This window comes from Coregonus clupeaformis, unplaced genomic scaffold (genome assembly GCF_020615455.1).
Source record: "Coregonus clupeaformis isolate EN_2021a unplaced genomic scaffold, ASM2061545v1 scaf0060, whole genome shotgun sequence".
NCBI lineage: Eukaryota > Metazoa > Chordata > Actinopteri > Salmoniformes > Salmonidae > Coregonus > Coregonus clupeaformis.
The window spans coordinates 576,392-592,424 of record NW_025533515.1 but is presented as its reverse complement, the minus strand read 5'-3'; the positions used below and the strand labels follow the sequence as shown (position 1 = coordinate 592,424).

The following is a 16,033-nucleotide window of genomic DNA, read 5'->3' as shown; positions in this document are numbered from 1 at the left end:
GAGTCTGGTTAGACTGTAAACTCTCCTTCCAGACTCACATTAAGCATCTCCAATCCAAAGTTAAATCTAGAATCGGTTTCCTATTTCGCAACAAAGCCTCCTTCACTCATGCTGCCAAACATGCCCCTCGTAAACTGACTATCCTACCGATCCTTGACTTCGGCGATGTAATTTACAAAATAGCCTCCAGCACTCTACTCAGCAAATTGGATGTAGTCTATCACAGTGCCATCCGTTTTGTCTCCAAAGCCCCATATACTACCCACCACTGTGACCTGTACGCTCTTGTTGGCTGGTCCTCACTACATATTCGTCGCCAAACCCACTGGCTCCAGGCCATCTATAAATCACTGCTAGGCAAATCCCCGCTTTATCTTAGCTCATTGGTCACCATAGCAACACCCACCCGTAGTATGCGCTCCAGCAGGTATATCTCACTGGTCATCCCCAAAGCAAACACCTCCTTTGGCCGCCATTCCTTCCAGTTCTCTGCTGCCAATGACTGGAACAAATTGCAAAGATCTCTGAAGCTGGAGACTCTTATCTCCCTCACTAACTTTAAGCATCAGTTGTCAGAGCAGCTTACTGATCACTGCACCTGTACACAGCCCATCTGAAATTAGCCCACCCAACTACCTCATCCCTATATTGTTATTTATTTTGCTCATTTGCACCCCAGTATCTCTATTTGCACATCATCTCTTGCACATCTATCATTCCAGTGTTAATACTAATTGTAATTATTTTGCACTATAGCCTATTTATTGTCTTACCTCCATAACTTGCTACATTTGCACACACTGTATATATATTTTCTGTTGTATTTTTGACATTATGTTTTGTTTTACCCCATATGTAACTCTGTGTTGTTGTTTTTATCGCACTGCTTTGCTTTATCTTGGCCAGGTCGCAGTTGTAAATGAGAACTTGTTCTCAACTGGCTTACCTGGTTAAATAAAGGTGAAATAAAATAAAATAAAAATATATAGCGGAAGTGAACAGCAAACCTGGTTTCTAAAAACAAATAAAGCAACAACTCACAACGGCTCTCCCCTCTGTGACCTACTTGTTGTGTGTATGTGTAACTGACAGATGCACAAATTGTAAAGTATTTTGTCTGTAATGTCGTTTTCGTTATACGTCGGACCCCAGTAAGACTAGCAGTCGCCATTGGCATCGGCTAATGGGGATCCTAATAAATCCCCCCCCAAAAAACTTGAGGGTTTCCTTTAATGGACGCTTCTCTAATGTCAAACATGTAGGGTGTGGTGTACCGCAGGGCAGATCTCTAGGCCCTCTACTTTTTTCTATTTTTACCAATGACATGCCACTGGCATTAAACAAAGACTGATGATTCAACCATATGTGTCATCAACCACAGATAATGAAGTCACTGAAACCCTTAACAAGGAGTTGCAGTCAGTTTTGGAATGGGTGGCCAGTAATAAACTGGTCCTGAACATCTCTAAAACTAAGAGCAGTGTATTTGGTACAAATCATTCCCTAAGCTCTAGACCTCAGCTGAATCTGGTACTGAATAGTGTGGCTGTTGAACAAGTTAGGCACAGCTCTGACACACACCCCACCAGACATGCCACCAGGGGTCTTTTCATAGTCCCCAAATCCAGAACAAATTTAATAAAGTGTCATTATTATATAGAGCAATTATTGCATGGAACTCCCTTCCATCTCATATGGCTCAAATGAACAGCAAACCTGGTTTCGTAAAAAAAAGATAAAGCAACATCTCACGGCACAACGTCTCTCCCCTATTTCACCTAGATATTTTGTGTGTATGTATTGATATGTGTGTGCTGTTTTTAAATGTATGTAGTTCTGTCCTTGAGCTCTTCTTGTCTATTAATGTTCTGTATTATGTCATATTTTATGTTTTGTGTGGACCCCAGGAAGAGTAGCTGCGGCTTTTGCAACAGCTAATGGGGATCCTAATAAAATACCAAATAGGACAGAAGAGGCGAGAGTAGTGGGAGAGAGAGAGTGAAGATTGCGATGGCACATGACCATATGGGTAGGTGCTGAGCGGTTAGGGTTGGAGGAACGGGAGACAGAAAAGGTAACATAGTAGCTATCAGAGACCTGGAGGGGGTTGCAGTGAGATTAGTAGGCAACAAGCCTCTAGTAAAGATGAGGTCAAGCGTGTTCCCTGTAGTCTCCTGAGTGGCGCAGTGGTCTAAGGCACTATATTGCAGTGCTAACTGTGCCACTAGAGATCCTGGTTCGAATCCAGGCTCTGTCGCAGCCGGCCGCGACCGGGAGACTCATGGGCGGTGCACAATTGGCCTAGCGTTGTCCAGGGTAGGGGAGCGAATGGCCGGCAGGGATGTAGCTCAGTTGATAGAGCATGGCATTTGCAACGCCAGGGTTGTGGGTTCGATTCCCACGGGGGACCAGTTTGGAGAAAAAATATATATATATATATATATATATATATATATATATATATATATATATATATATATATATACTATATATATATATGTATTCACTAACTGTAAGTCGCTCTGGATAAGAGCGTCTGCTAAATGACTAAAATGTAAATGTGTTGCCTGCCTTGTGAGTTGGAGGGGATTGGGAAAGGGTGCGGTCAATAGAGGCAAGGAGGGGAAAGAGAGAGTTGGAAAGAAATTAATCAAAGGCAGACGTCGGGGAGGTTGAAGTCGCCAAGTACGGAGACCGGTGAACCATCGTCAGGAAATTAGCTTATCAAGGTGTCAAGCTCATTGAGGAAATCTCCAAGGGCACCTGGTGGGTGATAGATGACAACAATGTTAAGCTTGAGTGGACAAGTGACAGCATGAGGAGATGGACAGGTGACAGCATGAGGAGATGGACAGGTGGCAGCATGAGGAGATGGACAGGTGACAGCATGAGGAGATGGACAGGTGACAGCATGAGGAGATGGACAGGTGACAGCATGAGGAGATGGACAGGTGACAGCATGAGGAGATGGACAGGTGACAGCATGAGGAGATGGACAGGTGACAGCATGAGGAGATGGACAGGTGAGAGAGGGAGAAAATAGAAAATCTCCAGTTAGGAGAAATGAGCAGCCCTGTGCCATCACCACGACGACCAGATGCTCTCGGACTATGAGAGAAAACATAGTCAGATGAAGAAAGAGCAGCTGGAGTAGCAGTGTTCTCTGGGGTGATCCCATGTCTCTGGGGTGATCCCATGTCTCCGTCAGGGCCAAAAAGTCAAGGGACTGAAGGGCAGCATAGGCTGAGATGAACTCTGCATTCTTGACCGCAGATTGGCAGTTCCAAACGCTGCCAGGACCAGGAATTCCACATGGGTTGTGCACACAGGGTACACTACACTAGAAGGGTTGCAGCCAAGGGGTGGGGAGCGTCTGTAAAGCCTACAGGGGGAGGAGCAGCCAAGGGGTGGGGAGCGTCTGTAAAGCCTACAGGGAGAGGAGCAGCCAAGGGGTGGGGAGCATCTGTAAAGCATACAGGGAGAGGAGCAGCCAAGGGGTGGGGAGCATCTGTAAAGCATACAGGGAGAGGAGCAGCCAAGGGGTGGGGAGCGTCTGTAAAGCATACAGGGAGAGGAGCAGCCAAGGGGTGGGGAGCATCTGTAAAGCCTACAGGGAGAGGAGCAGCCAAGGGGTGGGGAGCGTCTGTAAAGCATACAGGGAGAGGAGCAGCCAAGGGGTGGGGAGCGTCTGTAAAGCATACAGGGAGAGGAGCAGCCAAGGGGTGGGGAGCGTCTGTACAGCCTACAGGGAGAGGTGATCAGGTATAGAAAACACACACAGTGTTTAGACCCTTTGACTTTTTCCACATTTTGTTACTTTAAAGCCTTATTTTCAAATGGATTAAATATTTTTTTCCCTCATCAATCTACACACAATGCCCCATAATGACAAACCAAAAACTGGTTTTTAGAAATGTTTGCAAATGTATTTATAACACTGAAATATCACATTTACATAAGTATTCAGACCCTTTACTCAGTACTTTGTTGAAGCACCTTTAGCAGCAATTACAGCCTTGAGTCTTCCTGGGTATGACGCTACAAGCTTGGCACACCTGTATTTGGGGAGTTTCTCCCATTCTTCTCTGCAGATCCTCTCAAGCTCTGTCAGGTTGGATGGGGAGCGTCGCTGCACAGCTATTTTCATGTCTCTCCAGAGATGTTCAAATCGGGTTCAAGTCTGCGCTCTGGCTGGGCCACTCAAGGACATTCAGAGACTGGACATTCAGAGACTTGTCGCGAAGCCACTGCTGCGTTGTCTTGGCTGTGTGCTTAGGGTCATTGTCCTGTTGGAAGGTGAACCTTCGCCCCAGTCTGAGGTCCTGAGCGCTCAGAAGCAGGTTTTCATCAAGGATCTCTCTGTACTTTGCGCCGTTAATCTTTCCCTCGATCCTGACTAGTCTCCCAGTACCTGAAAAACATCCCCACAGCATGATGCTGCCACCACCATGCTTCACCGTAGGGATGGTGCCAGGTTTCCTTCAGACGTGACGCTTGGCATTCAGGCCAAAGAGTTAAATCTTAGTTTCATCAGACCAGAGAATCTTGTTTCTCATGGTCTGAGAGTCCTTTAGCTGCCTTTTGGCAAACTCCAAGCGGGCTGTCATGTGCCTTTTACTGAGGAGTGGCTTCCGTCTGGCCACTCCACCATTTTTGGTACCCTTCCCCAGATCTGTTCCGACACAATCCTGTCTCGGAGCTATATGGACAATTCCTTCGACCTCACCCTGTGGGACCTTATATAGACAGGTGTGTGCCTTTCCAAATCATGTCCAATCAATTCAATTGACCACAGGTGGACTCCAATCAAGTTGTAAAAACATCTCAAGGATGATCAATGGAAACAGGATGCACCTGAGCTCAATTTCGAGTCTCATAGCAAAGGGTCTGAATACTTACGTAAATAAAATCTGTTTTTGATTTTTAATAAATCTGCAGAAATTCATAAAAAACAGTTTTCGCTTTGTCATTATGGGGTATTGTGTGTAGATTGATGAGGAAGAAAATGTATTTAATACATTTTAGAATAAGGCTGTAACGTAAAAAATGTGGGAAAAGTCAAGGGGTCTGAATACTTTCCGAATGCACTGTAGTTGCCAAAGCTACAAAAAGAGCAAAAATTAGATAATCTGGAAATAACTAGGTAAGATATTCCAGTGAGAGAGTGGTGTGGAGCCTTCCTTGAAGAGCAGAGTGGTGTGGAGCCTTCCTTGAAGAGCAGAGTGGTGTGGAGCCTTCCTTGAAGAGCAGAGTGGTGTGGAGCCTTCCTTGAAGAGCAGAGTGGTGTGGAGCCTTCCTTGAAGAGCAGAGTGGTGTGGAGCCTTCCTTGAAGAGCAGAGTGGGTGGAGCCTTCCTTGAAGAGCAGAGTGGTGTGGAGCCTTCCTTGAAGAGCAGAGTGGTGTGGAGCCTTCCTTGAAGAGCAGAGTGGTGTGGAGCCTTCCTTGAAGAGCAGAGTGGTGTGGAGCCTTCCTTGAACAACTCGGCAGGTCTTTGTTTCAGCGACAAAACCGCCACTGACACGACCGCCGTTTATAGCAGCCGCTGAGAAACCAGGGGAAACTGAAGTACTAACACTCATTGCTAATTGCCTAGCAGAGGTGGAGAGCACACCTCCCTGTACTAATTGAAACCACTCCCCCTCCAATACAGCCACTGATTACCAAAACAAGTCAAATTGCCCCGCCCCCTTTGATCCTGGTTGATGTGTCAACAATCCTCTGCAAATGATGAGCAGTCAGCAGTTCACACACCAAGTAGCCCACTGGAGGAACCGGCAGCACTTAAAGTAGATGGCCCTAGCTAGCAACAAGACAGCACTAGACCACAACAGATAAAAATTATACTTATCACTCCTGCATTTATCAGGAGTCCTCTAGCTATAGAATGAAGCACGTTATAGGAGTAACTCTGGTGGCCTGAAGCAGTCTTCCGGGGGGCGCCCTGCCGTCATATCACAGGAGTCAGTTGGAGCCCCGGGGGGCCGCCCTGCCGTCATATCACAGGAGTCAGTTGGAGCCCCGGGGGGCCGCCCTGCCGTCATATCACAGGCCTGCAGCCCCGGGGCGCCCTGCCGTCATATCACAGGCCTGCAGCCCCGGGGCGCCCTGCCGTCATATCACAGGCCTGCAGTATTAAAGCTTAATAACAGCCACACCAAACCAAACCTTCACAAAATGTTTCTAAACTTTATCAGGGTAATATCAAAAGGAAGTCAGTCAAGCCATCGACTAAAGGACAATATGAGGAGAAGAGCGAATGTAAACCAGGGAAAAACCCACTACCCTCCTGTGCCCAATAAAAACCCACTACCCTCCTGTGCCCAATAAAAACCCACTACCCTCCTGTGCCCAATAAAAACCCACTACCCTCCTGTGCCCAATAAAGACCCACTCCCCTCCTGTGCCCAATAAAAACCCACTACCCTCCTGTTCCCAATAAAAACCCACTACCCTCCTGTGCCCAATAAAAACCCACTACCCTCCTGTGCCCAATAAAGACCCACTCCCCTCCTGTGCCCAATAAAAACCCACTCCCCTCCTGTGCCCAATAAAACCCACTACCCTCCTGTGCCCAATAAAACCCACTACCCTCCTGTGCCCAATAAAAACCCACTACCCTCCTGTGCCCAATAAAAACCCACTCCCCTCCTGTGCCCAATAAAAACCCACTCCCCTCCTGTGCCCAATAAAAACCCACCACCCTCCTGTGCCCAATAAAAACCCACCACCCTCCTGTGCCCAATAAAAACCCACCACCCTCCTGTGCCCAATAAAAACCCACCCTCCTCCTGTGCCCAATAAAAACCCACTCCCCTCCTGTGCCCAATAAAAACCCACCCCCCTCCTGTGCCCAATAAAAACCCACTCCCCTCCTGTGCCCAATAAAAACCCACTACCCTCCTGTGCCCAATAAAACCCACTACCCTCCTGTGCCCAATAAAAACCCACTCCCCTCCTGTGCCCAATAAAAACCCACTACCCTCCTGTGCCCAATAAAAACCCACTACCCGCCTGTGCCCAATAAAAACCCACTACCCTCCTGTGCCCAATAAAAACCCACTACCCTCCTGTGCCCAATAAAAACCCACTACCCTCCTGTGCCCAATAAAAACCCACTACCCGCCTGTGCCCAATAAAAACCCACTACCCTCCTGTGCCCAATAAAAACCCACTACCAGCCTGTGCCCAATAAAAACCCACTACCCTCCTGTGCCCAATTTAAAAAAACACTACCCTCCTGTGCCCAATAAAAACCCACTACCCTCCTGTGCCCAATAAAAACCCACTACCCTCCTGTGCCCAATAAAAAAAAAACACTACCCTCCTGTGCCCAATAAAAACCCACTACCCTCCTGTGCCCAATAAAAAGACACACTACCCTCCTGTGCCCAATAAAAAGACCCACTACCCTCCTGTGCCCAATAAAAACCCACTACCCTCCTGTGCCCAATAAAAAGACACACAACCCTTCCCAAAGCAAAAAACCCACTACCCTCCTGTGCCCAATAAAAAGACACACAACCCTTCCCAAAGCAAAAAACCCACTACCCTCCTGTGCCCAATAAAAAGACACACAACCCTTCCCAAAGCAAAAAAAAAGTTGAACAACCCTCCCCTATTTTGGACCACCCCTCCCCCAGTAAATGTCCATCTGTCCCTAAAGCACACTTATTGCCTACATGATTATTACTTTGATTTTTTTCCAAACGGCAGCCAAGCATCGATTATCATGTCACCAGAATAAGACGCTTGATATTTATTGGAAAGGAGCATCAAGCTCATCACTGTGCACTCTCACCACCCTGTAAAGTTAATCATAATTTAGCCTATTTCATCTGTAGTTTAATAAACTGCATGCTTTTCCAACAAGTCGTAGTGGGAGGACCACACAACATGTCATCGCGTGACTCCAAGTTTATTATGATGGTTATTATAGCAATATATGCGCATAAAAGCATTTCAACCAACATTTCTCGCATAATGATTTTTACCAACACAAACAGATCTCACCTTGTCAAGCGTTTGGATCGTTTACTGTTTCCATCAGACCTGTCATGACATCTAACCCTAACCCTAACCCTAACCCTAACCCAACCCTAACCCTAACCCAACCCTAACCCTAACCCTAACCCTAACCTAGCTAGTGATGCTAAAGGTTGGATGGAAACCTAGCTAGTGATGCTAAAGGTTGGATGGAAACCTAGCTAGTGATGCTAAAGGTTGGACGGAAACCTAGCTAGTGATGCTAAAGGTTGGATGGAAACCTAGCTAGTGATGCTAAAGGTTGGACGGAAACCTAGCTAGTGATGCTAAAGGTTGGATGGAAACCTAGCTAGTGATGCTAAAGGTTGGATGGAAACCTAGCTAGTGATGCTAAAGGTTGGATGGAAACCTAGCTAGTGATGCTAAAGGTTGGATGGAAACCTAGCTAGTGATGCTAAAGGTTGGACGGAAACCTAGCTAGTGATGCTAAAGGTTGGATGGAAACCTAGCTAGTGATGCTAAAGGTTGGACGGAAACCTAGCTAGTGATGCTAAAGGTTGGATGGAAACCTAGCTAGTGATGCTAAAGGTTGGATGGAAACCTAGCTAGTGATGCTAAAGGTTGGATGGAAACCTAGCTAGTGATGCTAAAGGTTGGATGGAAACCTAGCTAGTGATGCTAAAGGTTGGATGGAAACCTAGCTAGTGATGCTAAAGGTTGGATGGAAACCTAGCTAGTGATGCTAAAGGTTGGATGGAAACCTAGCTAGTGATGCTAAAGGTTGGATGGAAACCTAGCTAGTGATGCTAAAGGTTGGATGGAAACCTAGCTAGTGATGCTAAAGGTTGGATGGAAACCTAGCTAGTGATGCTAAAGGTTGGATGGAAACCTAGCTAGTGATGCTAAAGGTTGGATGGAAACCTAGCTAGTGATGCTAAAGGTTGGATGGAAACCTAGCTAGTGATGCTAAAGTGAGTGGCTCTCCTCTAGTCAGTGTAGCATCACTGAGAGCCGTTCATTTTGTTTGGCCTGCAGGTAGGCCTGGGCTTTTTGCCCATTATCTACAGATCATTATAAAAACATTTGATGAATGTGGCCTCCTGATGTGGTTTAAGCATTGTTCTGGACTTAGAACTTTCGATTTTGTTGTTTTTCTGTTGACAAAGTGTGATTTTGAGAGGGAAAACCTGAAAACACAGGGAAAAATAGAAACCTGGAAAAACAAAACTTTAATTTATTTTTCAAGATGATGTGGACTATTTACTTCATATTTCTGTTTAAATAAAATACATATATTGAAGAACAAACATCATTGTGGCAATGAATATCTTGCAGAAAAACTGTAAAAAATACTTTAATCTCAAGCAGAGTGTGTGAGGGAGTTGAGCAGTTGGAAATCCCGCTCACAGCACTCCGGCGCTCCACATCCTTTCCAAAAAAAAAAACCCTCCGCGCTCACAGGATAAAAAACTGCAGCTCCAAATTCGCTCCATTCGTTAAAATCACAATTTAATCAACACCAATCTATTTTTGTGACTACCTGGACCTCCCATTTGATCTTGAAGTATTGAATGAAAAGTGAAAGGGTGACTGTAAGAAGCGCTTGTCATATTAAACAGCATATAAACACTCTGAACAGGTCAGGAGCCAGACGGGGAGCAGGAGGAGGAAGCTAAATGGATTATTACTATTAGTTCTATTAGTTCAAGGCAATATAAATACATTGTGAAGCATTAGCGAGTGCGACACAATAGACTAGTAGGGACATGAAGCGCTCAGCATTTAAACAACATTTTGTTGTATTACATCATTATAGTCTATAAATTGCACATGTAGGCTGTGACTTATTTAGAATTAAATACAAATTAAACCAAACAAGAGTTTGGCCAGATACTCTTTAGTTTATAAATACTTTGCTACAATGACACCCTTAGTTATCTACCCACCTCCTTCCTTTCGGTTAGCATGTGCACGTAGTAAGTCTTTTCAGATTCCACAATGATTGTTTAGTTGTGGACACTACATCACCACACCCCCCCTCACTACATCACCACACCCCCTCTCACTACATCACCACACCCCCTCACTACATCACCACACCCCCTCTCACTACATCACCACACCCCCTCACTACATCACCACACCCCCTCTCACTACATCACCACACCCCCTCTCACTACATCACCACACCCCCTCTCACTACATCACCACACCCCCTCACTACATCACCACACCCCCTCTCACTACATCACCACACCCCCTCTCACTACATCACCACACCCCCTCTCACTACATCACCACACCCCCTCACTACATCACCACACCCCCCTCACTACATCACCACACCCCCTCACTACATCACCACCCCCTCTCACTACATCACCACACCCCTCTCACTACATCACCACTCCCCCCTCACTACATCACCACACCCCCTCACTACATCACCACACCCCCCCTCACTACATCACCACACCCCCCTCTCACTACATCACCACACCCCCTCACTACATCACCACACCCCCCTCACTACATCACCACACCCCCTCACTACATCACCACTCCCCCCTCACTACATCACCACACCCCCGTCACTACATCACCACACCCTCTCACTACATCACCACACCCCCTCACTACATCACCACACCCCTCACTACATCACCACACCCCCTCACTACATCACCACACCCCCCCTCACTACATCACCACACCCCTCTCACTACATCACCACACCCCCCTCACTACATCACCACACCCCCTCTCACTACATCACCACACCCCTCTCACTACATCACCACACCCCCTCACTACATCACCACACCCCCCTCACTACATCACCACACCCCTCTCACTACATCACCACACCCCCCTCACTACATCACCACACCCCCTCACTACATCACCACACCCCCTCTCACTACATCACCACACCCCCTCTCACTACATCACCACACCCCCTCACTACATCACCACACCCCCTCTCACTACATCACCACACCCCCTCTCACTACATCACCACACCCCCTCACTACATCACCACACCCCTCTCACTACATCACCACACCCCCTCACTACATCACCACACCCCCTCTCACTACATCACCACACCCCCTCACTACATCACCACACCCCCTCACTACATCACCACACCCCCTCTCACTACATCACCACACCCCCTCACTACATCACCACACCCCCCTCACTACATCACCACTCCCCCCTCTCACTACATCACCACACCCCCTCTCACTACATCACCACACCCCCCCTCACTACATCACCACACCCCCTCTCACTACATCACCACACCCCCTCTCACTACATCACCACACCCCCTCTCACTACATCACCACACCCCTCTCACTACATCACCACACCCCCCTCACTACATCACCACACCCCCTCTCACTACATCACCACACCCCCCTCACTACATCACCACACCCCCCTCACTACATCACCACACCCCCCTCACTACATCACCACACCCCCCCTCACTACATCACCACACCCCCTCTCACTACATCACCACACCCCCTCTCACTACATCACCACACCCCCCTCACTACATCACCACACCCCCTCACTACATCACCACTCCCCCCTCACTACATCACCACCCCCCTCACTACATCACCACACCCCCTCACTACATCACCACACCCCCTCACTACATCACCACTCCCCCCTCACTACATCACCACACCCCCGTCACTACATCACCACCCCCCCCCTTACTACATCACTATAGCAGTACACTATAGGGAATAGGGTCCCATTTGGGAGACAGCCCATGTGGGATGTGTTGTTACCAGCTCAGTGAACCCTGTCTAATACGGTCCCATTTGGGAGACAGCCCATGTGGGATGTGTTGTTACCAGCTCAGTGAACCCTGTCTAATACGGTCCCATTTGGGAGACAGCCCATGTGGGATGTGTTGTTACCAGCTCAGTGAACCCTGTCTAATACGGTCCCATTTGGGAGACAGCCCATGTGGGATGTGTTGTTACCAGCTCAGTGAACCCTGTCTAATACGGTACCATTTGGGAGACAGCCCATGTGGGATGTGTTGTTACCAGCTCAGTGAACCCTGTCTAATACGGTACCATTTGGGAGACAGCCCATGTGGGATGTGTTGTTACCAGCTCAGTGAACCCTGTCTAATACGGTACCATTTGGGAGACAGCCCATGTGGGATGTGTTGTTACCAGCTCAGTGAACCCTGTCTAATACGGTACCATTTGGGAGACAGCCCATGTGGGATGTGTTGTTACCAGCTCAGTGAACCCTGTCTAATACGGTACCATTTGGGAGACAGCCCATGTGGGATGTGTTGTTACCAGCTCAGTGAACCCTGTCTAATACGGTACCATTTGGGAGACAGCCCATGTGGGATGTGTTGTTACCAGCTCAGTGAACCCTGTCTAATACGGTACCATTTGGGAGACAGCCCATGTGGGATGTGTTGTTACCAGCTCAGTGAACCCTGTCTAATACGGTACCATTTGGGAGACAGCCCATGTGGGATGTGTTGTTACCAGCTCAGTGAACCCTGTCTAATACGGTACCATTTGGGAGACAGCCCATGTGGGATGTGTTGTTACCAGCTCAGTGAACCCTGTCTAATACGGTACCATTTGGGAGACAGCCCATGTGGGATGTGTTGTTACCAGCTCAGTGAACCCTGTCTAATACGGTACCATTTGGGAGACAGCCCATGTGGGATGTGTTGTTACCAGCTCAGTGAACCCTGTCTAATACGGTACCATTTGGGAGACAGCCCATGTGGGATGTGTTGTTACCAGCTCAGTGAACCCTGTCTAATACGGTACCATTTGGGAGACAGCCCATGTGGGATGTGTTGTTACCAGCTCAGTGAACCCTGTCTAATACGGTACCATTTGGGAGACAGCCCATGTGGGATGTGTTGTTACCAGCTCAGTGAACCCTGTCTAATACGGTACCATTTGGGAGACAGCCCATGTGGGATGTGTTGTTACCAGCTCAGTGAACCCTGTCTAATACGGTACCATTTGGGAGACAGCCCATGTGGGATGTGTTGTTACCAGCTCAGTGAACCCTGTCTAATACGGTACCATTTGGGAGACAGCCCATGTGGGATGTGTTGTTACCAGCTCAGTGAACCCTGTCTAATACGGTACCATTTGGGAGACAGCCCATGTGGGATGTGTTGTTACCAGCTCAGTGAACCCTGTCTAATACGGTACCATTTGGGGAGACAGCCCATGTGGGATGTGTTGTTACCAGCTCAGTGAACCCTGTCTAATACGGTACCATTTGGGAGACAGCCCATGTGGGATGTGTTGTTACCAGCTCAGTGAACCCTGTCTAATACGGTACCATTTGGGAGACAGCCCATGTGGGATGTGTTGTTACCAGCTCAGTGAACCCTGTCTAATACGGTACCATTTGGGAGACAGCCCATGTGGGATGTGTTGTTACCAGCTCAGTGAACCCTGTCTAATACGGTACCATTTGGGAGACAGCCCATGTGGGATGTGTTGTTACCAGCTCAGTGAACCCTGTCTAATACGGTACCATTTGGGAGACAGCCCATGTGGGATGTGTTGTTACCAGCTCAGTGAACCCTGTCTAATACGGTACCATTTGGGAGACAGCCCATGTGGGATGTGTTGTTACCAGCTCAGTGAACCCTGTCTAATACGGTACCATTTGGGAGACAGCCCATGTGGGATGTGTTGTTACCAGCTCAGTGAACCCTGTCTAATACGGTACCATTTGGGAGACAGCCCATGTGGGATGTGTTGTTACCAGCTCAGTGAACCCTGTCTAATACGGTACCATTTGGGAGACAGCCCATGTGGGATGTGTTGTTACCAGCTCAGTGAACCCTGTCTAATACGGTACCATTTGGGAGACAGCCCATGTGGGATGTGTTGTTACCAGCTCAGTGAACCCTGTCTAATACGGTACCATTTGGGAGACAGCCCATGTGGGATGTGTTGTTACCAGCTCAGTGAACCCTGTCTAATACGGTACCATTTGGGAGACAGCCCATGTGGGATGTGTTGTTACCAGCTCAGTGAACCCTGTCTAATACGGTACCATTTGGGAGACAGCCCATGTGGGATGTGTTGTTACCAGCTCAGTGTGTTCTGGGAAACGTACCAGGTCCGTGAACTTGATGCTGCTGATGAGGCCTCTGGGTAGAGTGATGGTGCCGTACTGAGGATGGACGAACAGTATACCCTCGGTGAAGAAGCTCATCTTCCCTGAAATACACACAGACACAGGAGGTTCAAGGAACAACATTATTCACATTAACTACAGACTAACTCATCAACTAATCAACTAATGAACTGACACACTGACTGACTGGCTGGCTGGCTGGCTGGCTGGCTGGCTGGCTGGACACGCTCGAGTGGATCACTTTTATCAAGTCGGTGACCATCGCTGGTTTTCGCCTTTTAAAGTGTGTTGCATTATGGGGATAAAAATTGTCCGACTTGTCGACTGCATGAACGTTACAAAATGAATGTGATCAAAAGGTCTGCAGTTGCTCTTCACCAGCTTCCTCCTGCAGCCATCGCCTGCATTGTGGGAGGCTCTATTGTCAACCAGTCATTAGGGGGTTTCTTTTTGACCCACGGGAACGTGACCAAAGACATGATTGAGACAGGAACCGACTTTGCCGCAGTTCACGTATACAGTGGATATGTACAAATGAATGTGATATTTGAGGCTCTCTCTCTGCCCAATTGACTGCACAATGTACACACTTATATTTTCAGGTTGTTAGTGTGCGATATGGGGGGTTAGAGACATTATACAGTGCCTTGCAAAAGTATTCATCCCCCTTGTCGTTTTTTCTATTTTGTTGCATTACAACCTGTAATTTAAATGGATTTTTATTTGGATTTCATGTAATGGACATACACAAAATAGTCCAAATTGGTGAAGTGAAATGAAAAAAACTACTTGTTTCAAAAAATTCTAAAAAATAAATAACAGAAAAGTGGTGTGTGCAGAATGTATTCACCCCCTTTGCTATGAAGCCCCTAAATAACATCTGGTGCAACCAATTACCTTCAGAAGTCACATAATTAGTTAAATAAATTCCACCTGTCTGCATTCTAAGTGTCACATGATCTGTCACATGATCTCAGTACATATACACCTGTTCTGAAAGGCCCCAGAGTCCGCAACACCACTAAGCAAGGGGCACCGCCAAGCAAGCGGCACCATGAAGACCAAGGAGCTCTCCAAACAGGTCAGGGACAAAGTTGTGGAGAAGTACAGATCAGGGTTGGGTTATAAAAAAATATCCGAAACTTTGAACATCCCACGGAGCACCATTAAATCCATTATTACAAAATGGAAAGAATATGGCACCACAACAAACCTGCCAAGAGAGGGCCGCCCACCAAAACTCATGGACCAGGCAAGGAGGGCATTAATCAGAGGCAACAAAGAGACCAAAGATAACCCTGAAGGAGCTGCAAAGCTCCACAGCGGAGATTGGAGTATCTGTCCATAGGACCACTTTAAGCCGTACACTCCACAGAGCTGGGCTTTACGGAAGAATGGCCAGAAAAAAATAAGCAAACACGTTTAGTGATCGCCAAAAGGCATGTGGGAGACTCCCCAAACATATGGAAGAAGGTACTCTGGTCAGATGAGACTAAAATTGAGCTTTTTGGCCATCAAGGAAAACGCTATGTCTGGCGCAAACCCAACACCTCTCATCACCCCGAGAACACCATCCCCACAGTGAAGCATGGTGGTGGCAGCGTCATGCTGTGGGGATGTTTTTCCATCGGCAGGGACTGGAAACTGGTCAGAATTGAAGGAATGATGGATGGCGCTAAATACAGGGAAATTCTTGAGAGAAACCTGTTTCAGTCTTCCAGAGATTTGAGACTGGGACGGAGGTTCACCTTCCAGCAGGACAATGACTCTAAGCATACTGCTAAAGCAACACTTGAGTGGTTTAAGGGGAAACATTTAAATGTCTTGGAATGGCCTACTCAAAGCCCAGACCTCAATCCAATTGAGAATCTGTGGTA

At 47.5% G+C, this 16,033-nt stretch overlaps 1 protein-coding gene across 2 annotated transcripts in view; it reads right to left on the bottom strand.

Moving 5' to 3' along the window:
* dnaaf9 (dynein axonemal assembly factor 9) overlaps window positions 1-16,033 on the bottom strand; it is a 207,122-nt gene that overhangs the window by 68,425 nt on the left and 122,664 nt on the right. For both annotated transcript variants that reach the window (XM_045212884.1, XM_045212886.1), the window contains exon 20: window positions 14,136-14,239. In XM_045212884.1, coding sequence (XP_045068819.1) covers window positions 14,136-14,239 — 104 coding nt within the window. The remainder of the gene's footprint in view (window positions 1-14,135; window positions 14,240-16,033) is intronic.